The following is a 24,222-nucleotide window of genomic DNA, read 5'->3' as shown; positions in this document are numbered from 1 at the left end:
CAGTTTGTGCGACATTCAGCCCACATGCTCCAATGTGTTGTTCGTACCAATTCAGTGAGATTCCAAGTGAAAAACTTTCGCTAATTCACCTTCTGTTGTGATTTTATGTCTCCAATTAGTCCCCAACAGTCGCAGCCCAGTGAGATACTAACCTTACTGTCTTCATGCCCATGGGTACTATTCCCAAATCTGAACAATTTAAAAGCATAACAATTACACTGTTCTTTTTAAAATTTTAACCCACCAAGTTCTTCAAACTCAGAGACACCTGTCAAAAGTCACATAATTCAGTTCAGTCCAGTTTATGTTGTAGCATGACCTGATTATGGACTTGAACTATGAACAGACCACATTCAAAACAATAACACTGAAACATATACGTACATCTTTAAATTTGCTTTATTGCCATATCTTTGAGGGTTAATCACATAGTTTTCACAATAAAGATGTTATTCATAAACCCATTATGTGAAAATCTCATCCACCTCACGACTGTGCCAGTTTAATACGACTGTCGTAATCATCTCTTTGTTCTACCAAGAAACATTTCAGAAAGTAATCAACTGAATAAATTAAAAAATGTATGTCAAGAATGTCACCACGATGTGGCACTTCCTTACAAACACTAAAAATAACTTTATGAACTCAATAGATCAGTGTTTGATTGACAGATGACTGCACGGATAAGATCTGCTACTGGAAGCTTTTTGTTCCACACAGTAGCATTCAAACTCCAAAATTCTCTCATCTTTTACTCCTGATTTGGAGCTATTCAGATCAACAAAACAGTAATAATAATAATAATACACTGTCACAGATTCATGTAAAAACCTGTATTTAAGATAATTTGCACTGTATGTGTTTTATACATGGGGCGTTCAAAATGTTTGGAGATTTACAGCAGGTGTAACTTTTTTGTGATAAAACTCACTTGGTAATAAATCATGCTGCCAGTATAACCATCCATCCATCCATCCATCTTCTACCGCTTAGTCCAATTAAGGGTCGCAGGGGGCTGGAGCCTATCCCAGCAGTCATAGAGCGCGAGGCGGGGTACACCCAGGACAGGACGCCAGTCTGTCACAGGGCCACAAATAGACAAACAAACACAGACACACCCACACCCACACCTACGGACAATTTTAAAGATTCCAATCCACCTAACCCGCATGTCTTTGGATGTGGGAGGAAACCAGAGCACCCGGAGGAAACCCACGCAAACACGGGGAGAACATGCAAACTCCACACAGAAAGGCCACGGGAATTGAACCCACAACCTTCTTGCTGTGAGGCAACAGTGCTAACCACTAAACCACCGTGCTGCCCAGTATAACCATACTATAACAAATTAATTTAGAATATAGGCAGAAAACAGTGTGTAAAACCTTGTGTGGCTGATATCACACCTACAGTATTTGTAATTCCAGTGCATGTACAAACAGTTTATCAACTTACAAGTAGTATATAAAGCATGTGACAAGTCAAATATATATATATAAACCCTTCAAACCTTCAATGTCACGATTCAATCCATAATGTAATAATAATAATGATTCATTTTTAAAAAGAAAAAAGTTTTGCACTACAGCAATTAATTATTAATCACCAACTATTTCGATAATCAATTAATCAATTTTGAGTACATTTTTCAAATGTCAAAATGATCTGATTTTGGCTTCTTAAATATGAATATTTTCTGATTTCTTTAATTCTCTCTGGTAGTAAACTGAACACCTTTTGAGGGCATCTGAGGATTTAGGAAATACTGATCGAGATTTATCACCATTTTATGAACTAGACAACCAATCAGTTAATTAAGAAAATAGCTCAACAGATTAATCGATAATGAAAACAATCATTAGTCACAGCCCTACAAACGTTTGCATGATTTTAATTGACAAATCCCCCAACATTCTGCTATTTCCTAACACTCCTGTTCTTGCCCGGAGCTTCATTCAGCCTTTTAGAACCTGTATCTGATGTTAATTAAGTTGCTAACTGCCAGAGTAGAATTGATAAAGGAACACATTGAAGATTATTGTGATTAATTCCTCAGTTCAAAATTTCAGTCTTTTATGTTTCCTGAATGTTGCACTCTAAGCCACTGCCGAGCGAACCACCAACTAACACAGTTTGTGTGAGTTAGTGGATGCGGGCCCTTAAGGTGAATATCAGTAAATTAAAATTCAAGTGAAAACTGACAAATTAAACTACAATGGGCACTAAAGTGCAAAACCCTCACTTTACGTGGAACCACTTCATCCTCGACTGACACACAAGACTTCCACCATGTTTAACCCATATCGGTTCCAAACAGTTTGAGTCAAAGTTATATGTACAGTCCATGGTTATGACCTTGAGTTTGACCTTTCAGGGTCACATGAGGTCAACAGAAAGGTAATTTGAATTAATTTAAAGCCTGATCTTTCTCAGATATGCATCCCTGCTGGTCACTGTCTATAACCATGACAAATCAGAATGTGAAGATCAGTTACCCACTAATGTGATCCAGTGCCGTTTGAAGACATATCAGACATAAAGCATGTGACGTACACAAAAACAAAAACAAAATAACAGCAAAACTTTGGCGCTTCGGAAAAACCTCCCAGTGATGTCATGGCGTGTAGTGTCCTGAAGTGTGTCAGTTTTCTATCATGCAATAGAACAATATTTTGTTAATAGCTATGTGTCCTGTTTGCTTGTGATAGTATTTACTATTGTATTTGTTTTGTTTTTGTCATCTGCCTTAGTATTTTTATGTGCCTTATCTGTTAAACATATCTGGAGAAAAGAAATGCCATGTGATTTGGGACCCCTGACCTTCAGCATTAACCAAAGCATCAATCCACCCCTGAATTAATTATATAGTTCAGATCAATTCCCTGTGAATAAATGGCACATATACCCAGGGCCATATATAGGAATGTGAAAGGGGGGGTTCAAATCCTTGAGTTGGGGGTCCAGTGGGTCGCAGGGCCACCGGTGGGGTCGAGGGGCAACGCCCTCGTGGGGGGTGAAGCTCCCCGGAGCAGAAGCTTTTTAAGGATTTCGAGGGGTAAAAAGCTACATAAATTTAATTTGAAACCCAAAATGTATCATTTTAGGAAATACATTTTTATATACAAATAGTCCTTGCTTGGGATTGGATCAGTTGCCATAAGAACCACCCAGGAAGAACCAAGATAACATTAATGCAAATTTTATACCTGCCTGTCGGTTGCGAATGACGCAACCGACATGCGTGAAAAAACGCACGCATGCGCACGAAGGTTCAAGCTTGGCTGATGCAAGCGCACATGATTCAAATCCATATAGTTTTTGCAAAAAATAAAAAGGTCGGATAGTTTTCTAACAGACCTCATATTTAGCGGTATTAATATTCGCATTTACATTATCAATATGTACGTATATGTATTAAAATAGCGGTATTTAATTTGGCGACCTTGTTTAACTCGCGAAATTCGCTTAATAAATCCCACGCGAATATTTGCACCTTTACAGTATTTGCAACAGGAAGGAGAAGCTCCCGTTATTTCTCAGCTTATACATACAAACATGTTTTTACAAACCAGACAATTGTAATTGTGTGTCTACATGGGTATTTACAAGTCTACTAATCTGTTTGATATCAGAGGAGGATAGGGACCAGGGAGCAAAAATTCTCAACCCCCATGGGTAAAGTTCATCTAGCAGTTTCCCCTTTCATCACTTAAGGGATTACTCTGGCAGAGGAAATTGAAACTTGAGGGTGTGTGATAATAGCTGTGTAACAGTTAGTGCTTGTTGCTTATTATCAATGAAAAGAAAATACATAACGTTGATATCCAGATCAGAAAAAAATCAGCAGAAAAAAAGTAGAATTCTCGGGGGGGGGGGGGGTGAACCCCCTGAACCCCCTCTATATACAAGCGTGCTACCCACATCAATAATTCATTTCCCCTCTTTAATTTTGTAACAAAGTCAAATTCTTAATAACTTTAGGAAACACTACACGCATGAACACAAGAATCCACTTAAAACTGTAGAATCAAGATCTGGATCTGTCTACTATAAATTAAAGCACTTGATGGAGCCACTGGGAACTACTTTTAAATTTATAACGTTAACTGGAGTATATTAGCAAAGTTGGGGGGAGATGAAGCTGTCAAATGAGGTTTCAATAATCCAGGTCCAGACCTAGATCTAGTTGATGTTGTAGGAGGACATCATGGTCAAACTTGGATTTCCCCCCCCACTCAGAACTGTGCTGCCTCACAGACACACTGGATCCTTCTTAGGACCTTCTCTGGGTGGGACAAGTGTAATAAAACAGCTGGTAACAAAATAACTTTATTTACAAAATTACAAAATTCTGATAAATAAATGAAAGCCATACTCAAATACTGATAAATAAATGAAACCATATTCATGTTGCCATGTAATCTTTCATCGTGCAGATTTTCTCCACCTTGCTCCTCACTTGTGCGCCCAAAAATACGCTTTAGGAATACTGATGTCTTCTTGCCTCTTTTGTTTGTTTGTTTTTGGTCCATACTAACCCTGGTGACCTTGCTAATGAAAAACTTTGAAAGATTAATATATATAATGTTCTCATTTAGCAAAGAAATTCAAGATAAACTGAGAAAGGAATAAAGCAATTAATTAACTCATGGAACAGCCAGAGGGCGATGTTGCATAGATTTTGTGTGTAAGTTGAGCTCAACTGATTTGCAGCTACAGTACTCGGATTGATCACATACCAGACATGTGACAACATGAATTCAGTGTTGTCATTTTCATCCATACATTTGCGCCCCCTGCTGGCTGATTTCTCATTCAGCTGCATCACCTGGAAGGGAAAAACCACTTCCCTTTCGTAGCTGGCATGTAAAAGAGATAAACGGGATTTTACATAGTAAGCAAATAAGAAACAGATAAATATAAACCTGTGTCCAAGTGTATCCTAACTTTAAAAAAGTGCCAACAAACATTATTATTATTAATGCTGCTTCCTGGACTGAAGACCTCATTGCTCTACAGCAGGTAAATAAAAGTCCTTACAAAAACAGCATTTTAATAATGATAATAATAAAGCAATAACTTTTCTACAGTATTGAACCTTTTTCACATCCAACTTGCATGTGTGTGTGTGGGGGGGGGGGGGGGGGCACTCATTCCATCCTCATTAAACCCCCGAGTGAAGTCAAGACATGTTGGAAGTTATCGCTCTTCTTTTTGCCCATTTTTCACTCTGACACCAACGAAACACATTCATCTGCTTTAACCTGATCATCTTACATTTCTTTGACATTCTCTCAGTTCTTTTCTTGGGTTTTTGTTACACTTTTCCTTGCATCTGCACCTCATCTCCTGGTGCTTCTTGTGCTCCTGACCCGTCTAGCTCTTTCTTTTGGTGTGACTGATGACAGAGCTTGTAAAACAGTGATGGCTGTCTTGGTCCAATGGTCCAACTCTTTGAAGATCCGGTATATCCAAATCTTCAAATCAAACACATTGGTTGTAGCATTTACCTGCCAACAACAATCAATATCTGCGTTAGCTTCCATCAACCACTTCTGTTATCATCATGGCACTTTTGAGGATGTCAATGCTTACCTCTAACATGGGACTCAGGACCACAGTGCCATCGATGGCTTTGAGTTCTGCTGTGTTGGCAAGAAGAAGCGATAGTCTGTCTTTCACCATGTTCCTCTGGCTCTCATACTCACCGATATCAGTGCCAAATTCCTCATCCTCCTTGATGATGGATCTCTCCATCAAGCTGCGGCACTGTAGCAGAGCAGAGTGGACACGCCAGAGCTTGTCTCTGCTGTCCAGCTGGGAGGACAGAGGTGGGACAGACACCAGACGACCATCACCCACTGGAAGATCTGAAGTGAAGCCCTCTTTTTTTCTCTTGAACAGCAACAAGAGAAAACAAAGAGTGAAAACAAAAAGAGGATGTGAAATGAGAGCCCATTAACAAGGATATGTTGGTGGTTTACATTAGCAACAAGAATGTTTTTTGGGTAATCCCGTTCAGCACACTGAGCAGGTAGGTTGGTGGGATAGTAGCTGGGGGACCAGTATTTAAACCTGGGTCAGAGTCCAGTTCATGGTAACTGCCTGTGTACTTGGACAAGGCACTTTATCTGCATTGTGTCTCAGTCCATGCAGCTAGAAATAGTCCTGGCCTTAATTGGGGAAGTAACCTGCCATGGACTGGGGTTAGCATCCAGGGGGAGTTGTAAACTCTCATCTGTTTCAGACTAAGGAATTGGGATGTGCCTGCAATGACAATAAAGCTTCGATCTCTCTATAAGCACTGCCATCAATAGGCTTCAAGGCCTATACAGAACTTGCTTTAGCACAGTCATTCCCAAATTTTAGATGCCACCAGCCCAGCCCAGTGGTTGGTGGGGGGGGGGGGGGTACATCTGTGGGTAATACAGTAGACAAGAATCCATATAATGCAGTTGGAAGTTGTCACACATGCCCGTGTTCAAATTTCGAGAGCCACAGAAAAACATGTTTAGATCCTTGTACAAAAACAGTTTTGGTCTCTATAGCTAGCATCCTCATTGATGACAATTACAGCACATCCAAAAAATATTCACAGTGCTTTACGTTTTCTACATTTTGTCATAGGTGTCAACCTGACTCCAGAAAGGGCAAAAACGTGCAGGTTTCTTTGTAACCACCAACTGCACCAGGTGATTTCAATGATGAACTCATCCCGTCCGCTGTTAATCAGTGAAATCACCTGGTGGAGTTGGTGGTTACAAAGAAACCAGCACCCTCTTTTCCCTTTCTGGAGTCAGGTTGACACCTATGTTTTATGTTACAGCCTTATTCCAAAATGGAGTCAATTCATTCTTTCCCTCAAAATTCTACACACAACACCCCATAATGACAACACAAAAAAAAGCTTTTTTGAAATTTTTGCAAATTTATTTAAAAAAAAAAAAAAATAAGAAATCACATGTCCACAAGTATTAACACCCTTTGCTCAATACTTTGTTGATGCACTTTTGGCAGCAATTACAGCCTCAAGTCTTCTTGAATATGATGCCACAAACTTGGTAGTTTTGCCCATTCCTCTTTGCAGCACCTCTCAAGCTCCATCAGGTTGGATGGGGAGCGTCGGTGCACAGCCATTTTCAGATCTCTCCAGAGATGTTCAATCAGATTCAGGTCTGAGCTCTGCCTGGGCTACTCAAGGACATTCACAGAGTTGTCCTAAAGCCACTCCTTTGATATCTTCGCTATGTGCTTAGGGTCATTGTCCTGCTGAAAGATGAACTGTCACCCCAGTCTGATGTCAAGAGTGCTCTGGAGCAGCTTTTCATCCAGGATGTCTCTGTACATTACTGCATTCATCTTTCCCTCAATCCTGACTAGTCTTGCAGTTCCTGCTGCTGAAAAACATCTCCAGAGCATGATGTTGTCACCACCATGCTTCGCTATAGGGATGGTGCTTGGATTCCTTCAACCAGAGACCAGAGAATTTTGTTTAACATGGTCTGAGAGTCCATCAAGCATCTTTTACTAAGAAGTGTCTTCCGTCTGGCCACTCTACCATACAGGCCTGATTGATGGATTGCTGCAGAGATTAATTTGCTATGGTTACTGAGGCTATGCTGTATGCCAGTCACAGTTTGTAAACACCTGCACATAAGAACTAAGACCTAGTGTTCAAAAATAAGCATTAATCAGTCAAGTCAGCCAAACTCAAGTTACCCAGACTGTTAGCTTTAGCTAACTTGGTAACTCTGAGATAGGTCAGTGTGTTTGGGCTTCATTTGCAGTCATGGCCGTGCTCCACCACTTTACCCACTTATGCACTAGGTGGAGTTAGGTACTGCCAAGATGGTGGCATCCAAAACCAGCCCACATGATCTTCAAAATACAAGCTACAAAGGGTTTGTATTATATGTACAGTCTTTGACAACAACTATCCTTTAACAAGAGCAAAAATGGACTATTCTAGAGTGAATCAGTATGATGGAATTTAAAATTATGATGTTCACAGACATTCTGAAGTGTAAAAGTTCAGACAGTATACCATCAACCACTAAGCTGGAGAATTCACAGAAAAATCACTTAAACATGTGAACAACATGCACAGTTAAAGGCCTGAAGCAAGATTTAAACCTCTAACCTTTTTGGTATCAGGAAACAGCACCACGCACCACCAAAAAACAATATCCCCATCATCGCTGTTTGTAAACACCAACAGTGGAGGACAGAGACTCTGTCATCATCTCTGTCTGTGTATGTACTCTGAGTACCCTTCCAGTTAGGATCACACAAAATTAATAAAAATTATTTCAGAAGTATTGAGTGTGTTTTCCCAATCCTGTGTCAGTCTACAGATACTCCACCTGAAAAAATGACTGCTTTGGATTTTTTTGACACTAAAGTAACCCCTCTGTCAGATGCAGTTCTGCTGGATGCGCATACCAAGCACAGAATGCGCCAACGCTTATATAAGGTGTCTCAAAAAATGTACCCAAAAGTATTTTGACAGCACAGAAAAACCAATCAACATTATCAGACATTTTCTGCATGACAGTTTTTAGTTCACTCTTTCCTTTACACCACATGCTCAATGTAACCTCCTCGTCTGAAGTTTCCTAAGAAACACATCATCCGTCTCCAGTTTCCCAGAAAACCTCCTAGCAAATTCAAGTCTCCTTGCCATTTGCTGGGGAGTTAGTTTGCTCTGGGACTGAATTTTGTATGGACAGAGATGCAAGTCAGCCGTTAGGATGCATTGCACAGACCTCGAAGATTTTTGTTTGCTGAATTTTTCCTGGACTTTAATGTCTTGAAGAGTAAACTTTAGGGTTCCTGAAATGAGAAAAACACCATTATTTCCCAGTAAAACCATTACCTGGTATTTATTTTTCAGAGTACTTTTGGGTACATTTTTTTGAGACACCTTATAAATGTCTGTGTGACAGACTGTGTAATAATTAATAAAGCCACTGTTAAATCAGCAGACAGACAAATCAGCACTGGGAAAAGGGTGAAGAAGAAGATGCGAAAGGTCAAATCCTGACGTGTGCAATTTTACAAAAAGCCGCACCCTCGAGCCAAGAGACAGGAACGTGGGATGAGGCCATGAACTGGCAGCAAACCAAAGAGTTTTAATAACCGGCAACGCTCACACCTACAGGAGCCGGGAGGCGGGCCAGTGGAGAAAAGACCAAGGCTTCATGTTCAGACATTGATGTGATTGTTCCAGAGAAAACACCCACCAGTGTCATTCCAACTGACTCCCCCACCCCAACACACACACACGCACGCACGCACGCACGCACGCACGCACACACACACACTGCATTCCTGGCCTCTGCTGTTCTCAAGTTTATTCTCTCCACGTGCACACACTTCGTCCCTCTTATCTTTCTTTTGCACGCATCCCATGCTGTCTGTTTGAGCATGCACACGCACACACACGGCCTTAGTCTGGCAATGATACATTATAATTTCATCATCAAATAATATTTCACTCGATTTTACGATTGACTATTAGTTTTGACTATTAAATATCATAAAATAAAGAATTCCACACTACACTCAAAACTATAACCAGTATTTCTACTGATTTAATAAATATTTTCCACTGTTCCACTTCCCAAAATTATAATAACACAAGTGAATGTTAGAATAGAATAGAATAAACTTTATATTGTCTGTCCCACAAAGTTCACAGAAATTCTTCTTCAACAACTGGCCCATAAAACACATAAAATACTCACACAAAACTTAAAAGTTAAACTTTTACAGCAGTACTGAAGGCAGCATTGTTGCATTAATTCACTTTTCTCACTAAATACTGCTTGCATTTACAAAAATATCCTGAACAGTATGTATGATGTCCCTTCAGTTTCTCCCTTGTTTAACTTGGGGGTTGACAGCAGATCTGAGGTGGATCAGCTGAGTGTTGATTTGGCACAAGTTTTACATCGGATGCCCTTCCTGATGCAACTCCACATTACTTGGAGAACAGGCAGTGGTGACCTTCAACTTTGGAACCTTCTGCACTGGACACAAAAGTACTCCTCCAAAAGCTTGTAACAAGCAAGTTTACGTATTTTAATGGTTTACCCAAATTAACTGAAATCAAAGGCAGATAAAGGTGGTTGAAAGGGGTCATAATTAGGACCTTTAAAGTCACCAAGTAGTTTATAAGACAGCTAATAATGCTTGGAGAAAACAATACCCCACACACGCCGAGATGATGTGTGTACAGCTGCCCTGCCCCAACACACACACACACACACACACACACACACACACACACACACACACACACACACACACACACACACACACACACACACACACACACACACACACACACACACACACACACACACACACACACTTTAATTCTAGTCCCACTGTCTCAGAGACCATGTGCAAAGTGCAGACTCCCTCAGTGGGCGTGTCTTCCATAGAAGCCTGAACCCAAATATGGACTTCTGTGGCATATGTCACAGAAGAGTTTAAATGAGGTATTCTGAATGTAAATTTTGCCTAAACTAGAAGAATATCTACTGTACATGCACAATCACAATATTGTGTGAGATTCTGAAGATGTTTATCATACAACAACAGCCATAACTGTAAAAACACACATGTACACAATATGACCCCTTTAACCTTCTTCTGTTTAGCTTTTTTGATTCATAAATGGCTATGGGTAAAAACATCATAATGACCAGAATAATCCACAACTTTTCAAAGTCCACAGCTTTTCAAATATCCAGTTTAATCCAGTTTGGAGCATCTTTTCCCAGACTTTAATCCATTCTGTCCTCTCTAATGAAGAAAAATTTAAACCATGAAATTATCTCAAAGTGTCAGAATTCAGTATTGCTTAGATTTTGATAGTTTTTAATGCAGTGTCTGTGTACTCACGTAAAGCTCCAGCAGGATGGAGCATTCATGCTGCAGCAGCTCGGCGATAGACGTGGCCCGAGCTGCGGTGGTCCGGTTCGGTTCCGGCCCGGTCATGCGTCTCGTTATCCGCCTGTCTGCCATGACACTTGGCCTTCTCGTGCTGCTAGGACGGAAACACGGCGCAGTTCTCGACGCGAGACAGCAACAAATCGCTACCGCTCGGATTCCAGTCTATCCAACCTCCTCACCGACGCCCCGCCCCCTTTTCCCTCTCGGCACACCGATCCCAGACCAGAGGAATTTAAGAGGCACGCTGGGAGGGCGGAGCTTATCGCAGGCACGAGGACCACCCGGTTTATATCAGGATCTAAATTTAGAGGTCAGCCTGTACAGTTTATCTCCACTCTGTTGTTATGTAAATAAATCTTTTTTTAAAGATGCCTTCCAGGAACTACTCACATCCTTTCTTAGTCAAAGAGCTTACAGTAAAAATGTCGATGAGCGGACCGTGGGTTAGTCCAATCCCACCCATCTTGTGCAAAGAATAACTTCAAAACAATAAATGCTATCATTTTGTAATTCACCAAATTAAAAGAGCAGACAATGAGGACAGAGTTATCAAATGGTGCCTAACTTTAAAGTTACAGTGTATAGTATTAGCAGATATGGAAATACAGCAGTCTGTTCCGCAATAACAAATGGTTGTTTTTTTCACAGGCTTGCAACAAACCCTTCATATCGAAACATGGGACCAGGGCCTCTCATTTTATACCTCGACCGGATGTGGATCTATGGGTTTACAAGTGGATCCAGACCTCAGATCCGTTTTTAGCGGATCCACGTTGTGCCAAACTACTTTCCTTCAGCTATTTTTGTTGGCGGAAGGACAATAGTTCCACACAAAATGGATCCCCATTCTTGTTTAACGTATCATTTTAGTAAAAATACAGTAACAGTTGAGGTATAAAAAACAAAACATCCAGAGTCTGGGGATCAATGTGAATGGATCCAATGAGTTGGGGATGGCGGAAAGCTCACCTGAGGCAAAGGTGATCCTTCCGCCATCCCCAACGAACTGCTCTTGCTATAGAAGCCCCATTTCGCACAGCCACGTTGATAGAGCTCCAGTAAAGCAGTGTTTTTCAAACTTTTTAAGATCAAGGACCACTTTACCAATAAAAAAAAATACAAAAACAAAGAAAAATACAATAATAATTTACCCAACTTGAGTTAATAATAAGAGTAATATGCTACAATCTACTAGACTTTGGAGTCATTTTTAAACTGTTTGAGAAGCACTTTTCAGTTAGAATATGACAGTAATTTGAAATGTGATATTTTACCAATATACTCACAGACCACTAGGGTCTCTCTTGGACCACAAGTAGTCCCCGGACCACTGGTTGAGAAAGGCCATCCTAAGGAGATATACTTGTTAGGTATTGAGCTGGGGTCTCGTTATTAAGTTTGGCCCTATTAGGCTTCCGTAACCTCCCGACGCCCTTTGGGCTGATTTCCTGTATACTGTTCAGTTCAGTCTTAAGTAAACGAACAGCAACCACCCTCCATGTCTGTCTCCTCATTATTGATTTAAACTTAAGGTCAGTACATAACAATTGGTGACAAGGATGCGTCTGATCTCACATGAAGTTTGAGAGTGTTCGTTTTTGTAAATAGACGTTTTGTTTTCCAAGTTAGTTGCGTAGTCGATTAGTTCATTGCCTAATGAGCAGTGCATCGGGCGACGAAAGTGCGAGAGGTAGCATCGAAAGCTTACCTGTAAACAACACCGAACAGGAAAGTTCATCTGGAGGGCCAGACAACAGACAATCGGACAAAGGACAGCGCAGGGAAAATCATTCTGCAATGGCTGGTGTTTTGGGGAACATTGGACCGTTTGATGACACTGTGGAGCAATGAAGCGCGTATACAGAGCGTTTTGAATTCTTCGTCTTGGCCAACGGAATCAGCGCGGAGAAAAAGGTAGCTACATTCCTAACAGTAGTGGGCGCAAAGACTTTCAATCTGTTCCGAGCACTGGCACGGCCCAAGAAGCCAGGAGAGTTCACATATGACCGAATTGTTAAAACTCTAAGTGCACATTTCTCGCCTAAGCCCTTAATGATTGCTGAACAGCTCAGATTTTATAAACGTAATCAGGAGGAGGGGGAAACTGTGACTATGTTCGTTGCTGCGCTCAGGAAGTTAGTGGAGCACTGTGAATTTAAAGAGGACTCGCTTAATGATGCCATTCGTGACCGGCTGGTCTGTGGACTGCACAACGAGGCCACTCAGAGGAAACTGCTAACTGAGGACAAATTAACTCTGACCAAAGCAATTGAAATAAGTGTGTCAATGGAAATGGCTGCAAAGGAGGCACAACAGTTGAGTGCAGCCACGGCTAAGGTGTTGAAGGTAGCTAGTACAGAGGACAGCCCGACAACGAGGCCATGTTATCGCTGTGGCCAACAAGGCCATCCAGCAGCAGAGTGCTGGTGTAAAGAATTGGAGTGCCATGCCTGTGGAAAAAAAGGTCACATTGAAAAGGCCTGTCGTAATAAGAAAAAGGGAACTCAGTCAATGCAGAAAAAACAAACAAAAGACAACTGCTGCACATAAGGTGCATGTGATGGAAAAAGAAGCTAGTGCCAGTGAATCCACAGATGACGGAGGGTCTGACAGCTACTGGACGATGCCCTTGCTGGAGGGCAAACCAGTGCGGATGGAAATTGACACCGGGGCAGCAGTGTCACTTGTTTCAGAGACAGTGTATCAAGAACACTTACACCACTTGCCAATCCAACCAGCACGGGTGGTGCTGAAGACCTATACGGGGGAGACAGTGGCTGTCAAGGGCTTGGTCAAGGTCAAAGTGGAGCTAAATGGACAATGTGTAAAGCTGCCCTTATACGTTGTTCGAGGCAATTACCCGTCCCTGCTCGGCCAATCATGGATGGATAAAGTGCGGATTGACTGGCCTACCGTCCGCATGTTGAGCCAAGGAGAGACAGCTCTAGAAGCTGTATTAAAGAAACACGGTGAACTCTTCACAGGTGGACTAGGGCACATGAAGGGTATCACTGCAAAGCTGACCCTGAAACCAGGGAGCAACCCCCGATTCATTAAAGCGCGGCCGGTCCTATACGCACTGCGACCAAAAGTTGAAAAGGAGCTGGCCAATCTGGTGAATAGTGGGGTGCTCGAACCGGTGCCTGTCAGTGACTGGGCTACCCCAATCGTGCCTGTCCTTAAGAAAAATGGAAGCCTCCGAATTTGCGGCGATTTCAAAGTGACTGTTAACCCAGCCTTGCAAAATGAACATTGCTGCCCCTCATCAATGACCTGTTCGTCGGTCTAGCAAATGGCACACAATTCAGCAAAATCGACTTGAACCAGGCCTATCTGCAGATGCCAGTGGACCCCGAGTCCAAAGAGCTACTGACAGTCAGCACGCATAAGGGCCTTTTTCGGTACTGCCATTTTTGGAATCACATTAGTCCCCACACTCTTTCAAAAGGCCATGGATCAGATTCTGGCTGGGCTACCGGGGGTACAGTGCTACTTGGACGATATCCTCATCATGGGGAGGGACAACTCCGACCACCTCCACAACCTGGACATGACACTACAGAGGCTGAGGGAATATGGACTGAAAGTTTGCAAGGAAAAATGTGAGTTTTTCCAGTCCTCCATCAAATACTTGGGCCATGTGATCGATGGCATGGGTCTACACAAGGCCCCCTCCAAGACCAAGGCCATCTTCGAAGCCCCAGCACCACAAAACGTAAACTAGTTACGCTCATACCTGGGGCTCCTGAACTATTACAGCCGATTCATTCCAAATCTCTCCACTTTATTGAAACTGCTCCATGAATTACTGATGCAAGGAAGGAAATGGGAATGGTCAGAGTCTTGCCAAATGGCTTTTACCAGCTCCAAGAAAGCCCTTCTGAACTCTGATGTGCTGACCCATTTTGACCCGGTATTGCCACTTCAGTTAGCCTGTGACGCTTCCCCCTATGGCGTTGGCGCGGTCGTCTCACACATCATGCCGGACGGCACAGACAAACCCATTGCTTTTGCTTTGAAGACCCTCAACAAAGCTGAATGTAACTACGCACAGATTGAGCGGGAGGCTCTGAGCATCGTGTTCGGAATTAGGAAATTCCATCAGTATCTGTTCGGAAGGAGATTCACGCTTCTGACCAACCATAAACCGCTAACAACTTTACTGGGACCACACACGGGCATTCCACCGTTGGGCGCAACCAGAATGCAGAGATGGGCCCTGCTGTTGTCAGGCCATAACTACGACATCAAGTACCACCGATCTGAACTACATGGTAACGCAGATGGCCTATCCCGCCTTACGCTCCCTGTGGTGAGGCCAGTGGCCCAACAAACTGACATCTTCTACTTCCAGAAAGTGGACGACACCCCTGTCACCACAAAACAAGTGAGACATGCCACCCAGAACGATCCGGTGTTATCTGCCCTGATGGATGCCCTCATAAAAGGTAGAAGAATTTCAGACTCACCTGACAGCAAACCATACTTGGTCAGACAACAGGAACTCTCTGTACAGTCAGGGTGTCTGCTGTGGGGCAGAAGGGTAATCATACCCCCTTCTCTGCAGAGCCCCATGCTGAAACAGCTCCACGTTGGGCACTGTGGCATAGTGCGCATGAAGGTGCTGGCCCGCAGCTACTTCTGGTGGCCGGGGTTAGACAGGAAAATGCGGCCCGTTGCACCACCTGCCAGACTGTGCGAAACGCACCACAACCAGCTGCAGTCCACCCATGGGAATGGCCAGCTGAGCCCTGGCAGCGCATACATATAGACTTTGCTGGACCATTCGAGGAGAGAATGTTCCTGGTGGTCATGGATGCGCACAGCAAATGGCCGGACATGGCCATCATGAGGTCTACAACTACCAGGAAAACCATCGAGAGACTGGAGGAAATGTTCAGCTGGTATGGCATACCGGAACAGCTGGTGAGTGACAACGGACCCCAGTTTGTTGCCGAAGAGATGGGCCTCAGAATGAAGATGGGGAAGAGATGGGCCTCAGAATGACTGGAATTCAACACATTAGGTCAGCACCTTACCACCAATGGTCTGGCTGAGAGATTTGTGCAAACTTTAAAGCACAGTCTAAAGGCATCAGTGTCCCAAGGCTCCCTTCATCAGCGACTCCACAGTTTCCTGCTGACTTACGCCACACAGCACCACCAAGATGCCCCCCGCTGAACTCCTCCTGAAAAGAGCGATGCGCACCAAACTGGACTGCCTACGTCCTCCAGCGAGGAGCCAAATCATGCTGAGCAGTCAGCAAGAACAGAGTCGACGTAGGTCAGTCACGCCATGGTCTTTCCACGTAGGAGACCCTGTTCTAGCTCGTAATTACCTAGGGGGTCCCAAGTGGGTGCCAACGGAGATAGTTGTCATCACCGGACCTCTGTCATACCAAGTACGCATCAGCAAAGATGCAGCGTGGCGTCATCATACTGACCAGCTGTTGGCCAGCAAAGGCCCCCCCACGGAGCTGATGGGCTGTCCAGCACTTGACATCGCAAGCCAGGCAGACACAGTGGAGGGCCTGGCTGCCTCCGAAAACCTGCCGGCCACACTTCAGGAGAATGACGCTACAGACCAGGTTCCCCAGGCTCCATTGACGGCGGAACCAGTGCCGCCGCCGCCATCTCCGGTGACTTACCATCCTCGCCGGTACCCCACTCGCGAGTGGCGGCCTCCAGACCGCTTGGACTTTTAATCCTCGCTGAAGAAACGTCATATCCTTTTTTGAATGCTATGTTGTGTTGTTATGTTATACATTATAATTGTTATGTTATCTTCAGTGAACATTTGGGTTAGTCTTACAGAATAAGGGGGGAGGAAATGTTAGGTATTGAGCTGGGGTCCTGTTACTAAGTTTGGCCGTATTAGGCTGCCGTAACCTCCCGACGCCCTCTGGGCTGATTTCCTGTATACTGTTCAGTTCAGTCTTCAGTAAATGAACAGCAACCACACTCCAGGTCTGTCTCCTCATTATTGATTTAAACTTAAGGTCAGTACATAACAATACATACTCAGCATTTTTGCAGTGCTTTCGCAGACTGACAAAACACTATTAGATGTGTTGATGTAAAAAAAAAAAAAAAAAAAAAAAAAATCCCCAAATAATTTAAAACATCCACAAAATTATATATTTTTTCCTGTTAAAGATGTTGTGCAATCATTCTTCCCCAGAAAAGAACCTTCCAAATAATTGGCTTAATGTCCAATATTGACATTATTGACATTCATGATGAGTGTATGCAGACTTCTCATCGCACTGTATATATCTTATTGGTTGTCAAAATGTGGCAATGCGAAAAAAAAAAAGTGAAGGAAAAAATGTGAAGAGAATGTAATACTGATGTAACAGATGAAGGCAGGCAGTGATGGTCAAAGAGACATGTTTCACCGTAATGTTTGACTGATGTACATACATCTTTGCCCAGACTCAGTGTAGAAAATGTACCACTTTCTAAAATGTGGGGGACCATTAGTAACAGGAGAATTTGCATGTCAACTGTTTTTAGTAGTCACTGTCAATAACACACCCATCTAAGAGTTCATACTTCTAAATAGTTCTAAATACTGAGGAATTGAAACTCGTGACCAAGTGAAGTTCAGCGAATATACAAGAAGAGGCAACAGCAAATGTTTTTATGAAAATTGTGCATTTTTAAATGAGATCATTATATCATTGAAGTGTTTTACAAGGTTGCCCTTCAGAGCATATTGTCTTTTGGCCTGATCTGTGTAGTTGGTAACATGCACAATCAAGTCCAAGTTGTAGTACATGATTATGACAGTAGGTAGCGTCATCGGGTGCGACCAGACGTTAGCTCTTGGATGTGATGGGACTCAGTCTGAGTCAAGCTGAGCACAACCTTAATGACCCTACTCAACCTCAACACAGTATTGTTCCAGCTGAGTTAGTGGGGTAAAGGAAAATTACAACAAGCAGGTTTGTCCCATTAGTAATCAGACTGTTAAATGAAAGGGGCAGTATGTACAAAACAAAGACTCTTATATCAGGGCCATGTGCAATAAGAAAACATATTTTAAGTCCATTAATTTACCGTGTGTGTGTGCGTGCATGTGAGCATGTGCCAGCATGGAGGCACTTGGAGATGTTCCCTGTGTGTACGCAAGTGGGGGGAAGGGGGGAGTGAATGAAAGAGTGGTTGTTGGGGGATCTGTATATTGCATTGTTGTTTATGTTTATATAGTTTTTTTAAAAGACTGTTTTCTGAACTTTCACACCTTGACCACTTGAATTTTGTCCAGATTCTAAAAGCGTCTGTTGGTGTTTAAGCTGAGCACCTCACATCACCTTTGCTTTTTCTTTTGTTTATTAATAACATTTGTGAATCATCGAAAATGTTACATTTTTTTATTGTTTGCCGATGATCAGAATCAGTTCCGAATCAGAATCCAAATTGAATTTATTGCCAAGTAAGGTCTCACATACAAGGAATTTGATCTGGTGTCATTGGTGCATAAACAACAATAAAAAGAAAAGGAAAAAATACTTCTGGAAGAAGTAAAGGAGTCAAATAGAAAAATGGGCAAAACTATGTTCACTGTGAAATAAGTATAATATAGTGGAATGGGGCTGTGCAAGGCATGCAGATGTACAGTACCTTTCAGTGCAGGGATGATCAATCTGTACTTTATGGGAGTTGGGGGGGGTGTAAAGGGGGTTTCTGACATTATTTATTATAGTTATAAATGTTTTTGTCTTAAGGATTTAGTCCTGATGAACGTCAGCCGTCTGCCAGAGGGGAAGGTGACAAAACGTTTGTGTCCTGGATGAGAGGGATCGGCCACAATCTTCCTTGCTTGTCTCAGGGCTCTGTAGGTGTACGGGTGCTGTAGGGATGGCAGACTGCAGTCAATGACCTTCTCTGCTGCATGGATAATACACTGTAATCTGCTTCTGTCCTTAGCAGTGGCAGCAGCGTACCAGAAGGTGATGGAAGAGGAGATGATGGACTCAGTGATGGCAGTGTAGAAGTTCACCATCATTGTTATCGGCAGGTTGAACTTCCTCAGCTGCTGCAGAGAGTACATCCTCTGTTTTACTCCTCTTGGTGAAAGAGCTGACGTTCAGCTCCCACTTGGGTGATGGTGATCCCCGGGTAATGGAAGGACTCCACAATGTTGAATGGGGAGTCACACAGGGTGATGGGGTTGGTCGGGACTGGTTTTTTCAGAAGTCAATAACCATCTCCACTGTCTTGAGGGCGCTTGAAGGTCTTCATCACCACAGAGGTCAGGGTGACAGGTCTGAGTCCTGAAGTTCTTTGTTTTTTGGTGATGGGGATGGGGCTTTTAAGTATGCCTCCAGTGAGGTGTTGAAGATGTTTATGAACACCGGGGACAGTTGGTCTGCACAGTTCTTCAACATGGATGGGGAGACAGAGTCAGGTCCGGCTGATTTGCATGGGTTTTGCCTTTTGAAGAGCCTGTTGACATCTCTCCCATGAATGGAGAGTGGGGTGGTGGGGGAGGAAGTGCTGGTGTGTTGATTGTCATTAAGCCCCTGTCACACTGGCGTATTCGTAGAGCTGCTCATTGCGGCATTGTGTTTCATTTAAATACGCCCGAAATGCGCGCATACTCAGCCTTTTTCCATGTTCATGTCATACTTGCAGCTGCGTGTGTTCACTTTTTTAACGTGTGCACACAGTTGCGTGTACCATGCCGCTATTTAAAACCAGTTCACTCCTGCTGGCTGTGCAGAACACATCAATGCACTTGGAAAACAGTGGACTGTATCATGAGGTTTTTTTTACAGTTGCATTACTGCCATGATCAGGGCGTTTGATGAGCACACGACATGCGGCGAGTGCACTTTTATTTTAAAGTCTGAGGTTTGATCAGACCTGATCGATCAGGGCGTTTGATGAGCACACCGACATGCAGCGAGTGCACTTTTATTTTGAAGTCACAGGTTTGATCAGACAGAGAGAGAGACAGAGAAAGAGAAAGAGAGAGAGAGAGAGAGAGAGAGAGCGCGAGAGAGAATGTGAGGGAGAGCGTGCTCGCGCGGGAGAGTGAGCGACCGACTTGCTGTTTCTGTTGTGTTTCTGGATTTCTGAGATGAGGTTCGATTCCCTGTTCTGAGCACACAGGCGCTGTGGGCTGTGTGATCATGTGATCATGTTTTCAGCTGATTCCGCAGCACTCAGTTTTTGGTTGTGTACAGAAGCGCAGTGTTGCACAGACTTGCATGCAGTAACGCTGTGCTGCGCAGACCTGCTTAAAACTGTGTCCAGCGCTCTACGCCAAAGAAAATTAAACGTGTTTAATTTCTTCCGTCCTACACGTGTAGCCCTCAACATACTGCTGCGTAGAAAGAAAAAACTCAACGTAGAGCTGCCAAAAGTGGGCGTAGAGCTGCTCAACTCAGCGTAGACGATACGTCACAATGAGCAGCTCTACGAATACGCCAATGTGAAAGTGGCTTGAGACTTTTCCAGACAGTAGTGGAGCCGTTGGCTGAGAACTGATGCTGGAGTTTCTCAGAGTACAGCCGTTTAGCTTCCCTGACCACCCTGCGGAGGAAACTCATCTCGGCAGCTTGTACTCGCGATCTCGTTCTTTCGGTCATGAGCCAAATCTCATGACCATAGGTGAGGATCGGAACGTAGATCGATCGGTAAATCGAGAGCTTTGGATTGGATTTCTTATTTTGATTTATTTTATTTTTTGTTACAAGGAACAGAGAATACAAGCTTTATCTTCCTTCTGTTCCTTTTTGTTCCTGATATATGTTTATGTCAGAAGGAAATTAATTAAATGACATGAATATGAACAAATAAAGTTGATCTAATCTTTTAAATGTTGTCAGTGTATGTGTGTGAATGTGAGGCATCATTATAAAGTGCCTTGAGTGTCTGTTATTGAAATGCAGCCCATTTATTTTGAGTAATCTCTTTAATTCAGAAAAACATTGTTTTTCTGATTCAACTAGAAAATAAACTTTTCCCCAAGGCAAGGCAATTTTTCTCTCATGTGAACACATGCTGTTTCCTTTTGATGCTTTGTGTATAACAGCTGCACCTTATAAGTAAGGCTTGTGTAAAAAAAAGAAAAATAAGACAAAGAACTTGACCTTATAAAATTTTATAAAGATGCAATACCACTCCTGTCCGCTATGTGCCAGTGCAGGCTAACGTTAGAGCTGCCTTCCGTAGCTAAACGCTAACTATCGAAGCTTTTATACGTAAACATGGGTGATTCATGCTAAATATTTTTCCGTCGCATTATCATCATTACTACTTTAATATTTGGTTGTTTAATGTCGCTTTCTGGCTGACCAGAAACTCGCTGTTTTTAAGTACAAGCTAATTTAGCTTAGCTTCTCTTTAGGCATGAATTCTCTCGTTGGTTACGGAGTCTCCTCAGATTCTGACAGCGAAGTGGAAAAGGGGTTAGTACGACACTTTATATAGATCTAATTGTAAAGGTCTCTATTTATATAAGGTATTATTTGTGGAATTCATTTAAAAGCAAATTATAAACTGTGTATTCTGTATTCAAAATTATAATCCGGTACACTTTGCCTTGCTCCATTGTGCTTACACCAAACTCTTATGTCTCTTGAGCTTTAGCAAATACTTGGATGATGAACCTGGAGCTGGCAGTAAAGTTCGCAACTTCCTGCTGGAATCTGGTTCAGCCTCTAGTGACTCAGGCAGTGAAGAAAGTGCAGAAGATGCGTCTTTGCCAACACATCACCAAACATCAGCGCCTACTGCCACTCCTGCAGGACACCTCCAGGGATCCGTCAACTCCAGCAAACTACCTCCTCCTCCACTCGATGCCTGCACTGACAGCAGCGTGTTCACCAACCCATTCAAGGCTCAGGCTGACCAGCGGCTCAACGCCTTACAGAAACATGTTCCTCTTACCATGCATGCCAAACCTTCTCAGATTGGTGGGAAGAGGATTTGTGTGGCGTACCGGAAAGATGGAAGGTGCAGATTTGGCATCAGATGTAAATTTGCTCATGATAGTGACCTCCAGACATCAGTCATTCCAACTGACATTGATCCCCCGCTGAATGAACCGCGGTTGTTATCGACTCAGGTTGATTCCTGCGTGGGACAAAGCCAGATTTCCCAGCAGGAGACAGATGAGGAAGATTCAAAAGGGAAGGTCAAGAAGAGAAGGGTAGGACTGAGTGACACCTTGATTCCTCCAAAGCGAGCGATGAAGCAGTTTGCTAAGCAGAGGGACAAAGGACGCTTCAGTGTACCCTGAAATGTATTTTGTCAAGACAGTGTGCAGTACCCTTCTTATTGATATTCAATATGTTGTGTGAAAATCTTAGAGACATAACTGACATCATTAAGTGTTGGATGAAGACTATGATCTAGGTTTTTTTTTTTTTTTTGAGTTGCTGGACTTGGCCAACAGAAATATATCTGTGTGGTCAAACTTACTTCTTGCAGCTGTGATGATGTTTTGGCTTCTCAGCCCTTGAGACTGCCAGATGGCTGGGAAGATCTTATTCGGTACTTTAATGTTTCCCATAATCCCCCTGGCGCCTGGCGGCCCCCTGTGCTTCCCAGAATGCACCACGGTGCCAGCAGAGTTCTGTCTCACATCGCATGTAAACAATGGCAAAGCGAGGATGTGGATGGTGTTGATTCAGCGAGTTCACGGGCAATTATGATGATGACACGTTCTCCCAAGTTGAGAGGGTTATCTATTGGAGGTGTAGCACCTGTGATGGACTTCTGCTGTGCCCCGATGTTGTCTTATTGTCCATACTTCACTAGAATTGTTTACGCTGTGAGTGCTGAGCTCCTGACACTGGAGCTGTGCTGAAACAGACCTCTCGTGAGTCACGGACTGCAAGACGGCGCGAGATTCACAACTGCATAACAGTGAATGGAGTTATGAGGTTCCTGGACAGAGGTATCTGGTGATGGCTTTGCCGAACAAAAAAGGTCTGTCTAGGGTCCTGGGGCCTCATCTACAATGACTTGCATGGATTTCCTCCTGAAACGTGGCATACGGTAAACCCAGAAACTGGCTTAAGCACAAAAATACTCAGATGTATCAAAGTGTGCGTAGGCATGGATTCAAGCGTGTTCCATTTGTACATCCCACTGAACGTGAAATTGAGTGCACATGCAGATGTACCAAGCTCCTCACTTTCCATGCACCTATTTAAATATGCAAACGCATGTAAATAGGCCCTGGGAGCTGGAAAACCCCCTCCATCAGATGAGTTAACATGAACACGGAAATTATACTTAGTGTGAGCTACATGAGTGGAAATGTGGAGACACACAGGAATAGTTTATTTGGTACCCTATCAAACGGAATAAACAAACCACAGCGCACACACTGAAGTTAAAAAAAATGAGGTGCACTGCATTCACATTACACGTGTTTATTAACAAATACTGAACACAGAGACAATCAGGGGCCTGTTAAGAATCTGCAACTCTAGTTTCACCAAAAAGGAAAAATTAATATAAAACATATTTGAATGTGCACATGCCCGCACTGGTTTTTGTTTGGAACCATTACACAAATGACTTACCCAATGCAGCCATCCATCTAGCCTGTTCCTAACCCAATGCATTTGCGAATCATATGATTTGACCATTGATGGAGTTAAATTGTTTCCTTACGTTAGGGAAACCGGCTCTCGCTGAAATTTGCCCTTTAATGTTGGCATGTGACGTACCTGGATGACATTAGGATGATTGTGTTGCACACAGCTGGCATGGCTCAACTCAAAGTTGACAGGCACACTCGGCTAGCTCCCATTGGAATGGCCCTGTTGCCAGGAAGCCAGCGTGGTCAGCACCTGCGTGGGCACAGACAACTGCCTGACTCCTCGCTGAAATGCTCTCTGGGCCCGCCCCAGTTTTGCGCACAACTCCATTAACAGCGGCCTTGGTACACGAAATCGGCTTATTAGCCAATTATTGTCATTTGCAAGTAAATCCTCGTGTTCACTGAATACATGCTCACCTCGGGGTGCACCATTTGCAAGGTCCTCTAACAGCGCTAACGCAGCCATTGTTAAACGCCATTTTCCTCATCACTTTGCGCATGTTTTTATGTCCACCTATATAATTGCAAACACATGGGTGTATTAATTGTTCATAAGTGTGTCTGGTGTGCACATCACTCTGATGACTTCTTGTTTTCACACTGTTAATAGTACCCAGCATCACCGCTACGTGTTGGCATTGGAACAATAGCTGTAGAAATGTGCATACGCCAGCATTTTTGTGTGGCACACCG

At 43.1% G+C, this 24,222-nt stretch overlaps 2 protein-coding genes and 2 long non-coding RNA genes across 5 annotated transcripts; 3 read left to right on the top strand and 1 right to left on the bottom strand.

Annotated features, from left to right (window-relative positions):
- Window positions 1–1,206: 1,206 nt before the first annotated feature.
- Window positions 1,207–3,084, top strand: LOC117527078. The gene is made up of 2 exons (XR_004565425.1): window positions 1,207–2,006; window positions 2,229–3,084. It is a non-coding gene; the product is annotated as an uncharacterized LOC117527078 (long non-coding RNA).
- Window positions 3,085–4,316: 1,232 nt separating this feature from the next.
- cntf (ciliary neurotrophic factor) lies at window positions 4,317–11,106 on the bottom strand. Its single transcript, XM_034189253.1, has 3 exons — window positions 10,912–11,106; window positions 5,596–5,895; window positions 4,317–5,510 (listed from the first exon to the last, which is right to left on the bottom strand). Exons 1-3 carry the CDS (start codon window positions 11,032–11,034, stop codon window positions 5,343–5,345), a joined length of 591 nt encoding a protein of 196 aa, XP_034045144.1. The 5' UTR covers window positions 11,035–11,106; the 3' UTR covers window positions 4,317–5,342.
- Window positions 6,747–20,589, top strand: LOC117527079. Its single transcript, XR_004565426.1, has 3 exons — window positions 6,747–6,757; window positions 9,909–9,915; window positions 20,420–20,589. It is a non-coding gene; the product is annotated as an uncharacterized LOC117527079 (long non-coding RNA).
- A 548-nt stretch (window positions 20,590–21,137) lies between these two features.
- si:ch211-113e8.11 lies at window positions 21,138–22,252 on the top strand. 2 transcript variants are annotated; one of them, XM_034189247.1, is made up of 2 exons: window positions 21,138–21,382; window positions 21,558–22,252. In XM_034189247.1, exons 1-2 carry the CDS (start codon window positions 21,324–21,326, stop codon window positions 22,213–22,215), a joined length of 717 nt encoding a protein of 238 aa, XP_034045138.1. In that variant the 5' UTR covers window positions 21,138–21,323; the 3' UTR covers window positions 22,216–22,252. The 2 variants fall into 2 exon arrangements, with proteins under 2 accessions (XP_034045138.1, XP_034045139.1); XM_034189248.1 differs by having other exon boundaries at window positions 21,139–21,382; window positions 21,564–22,252.
- Window positions 22,253–24,222: the final 1,970 nt, after the last annotated feature.

Source organism: Thalassophryne amazonica, chromosome 15 (genome assembly GCF_902500255.1).
Source record: "Thalassophryne amazonica chromosome 15, fThaAma1.1, whole genome shotgun sequence".
Taxonomy (NCBI): Eukaryota; Metazoa; Chordata; class Actinopteri; order Batrachoidiformes; family Batrachoididae; genus Thalassophryne; species Thalassophryne amazonica.
Note: the sequence above shows the minus strand (reverse complement) of the source record. Positions and strands in the feature narration are given on the sequence as shown.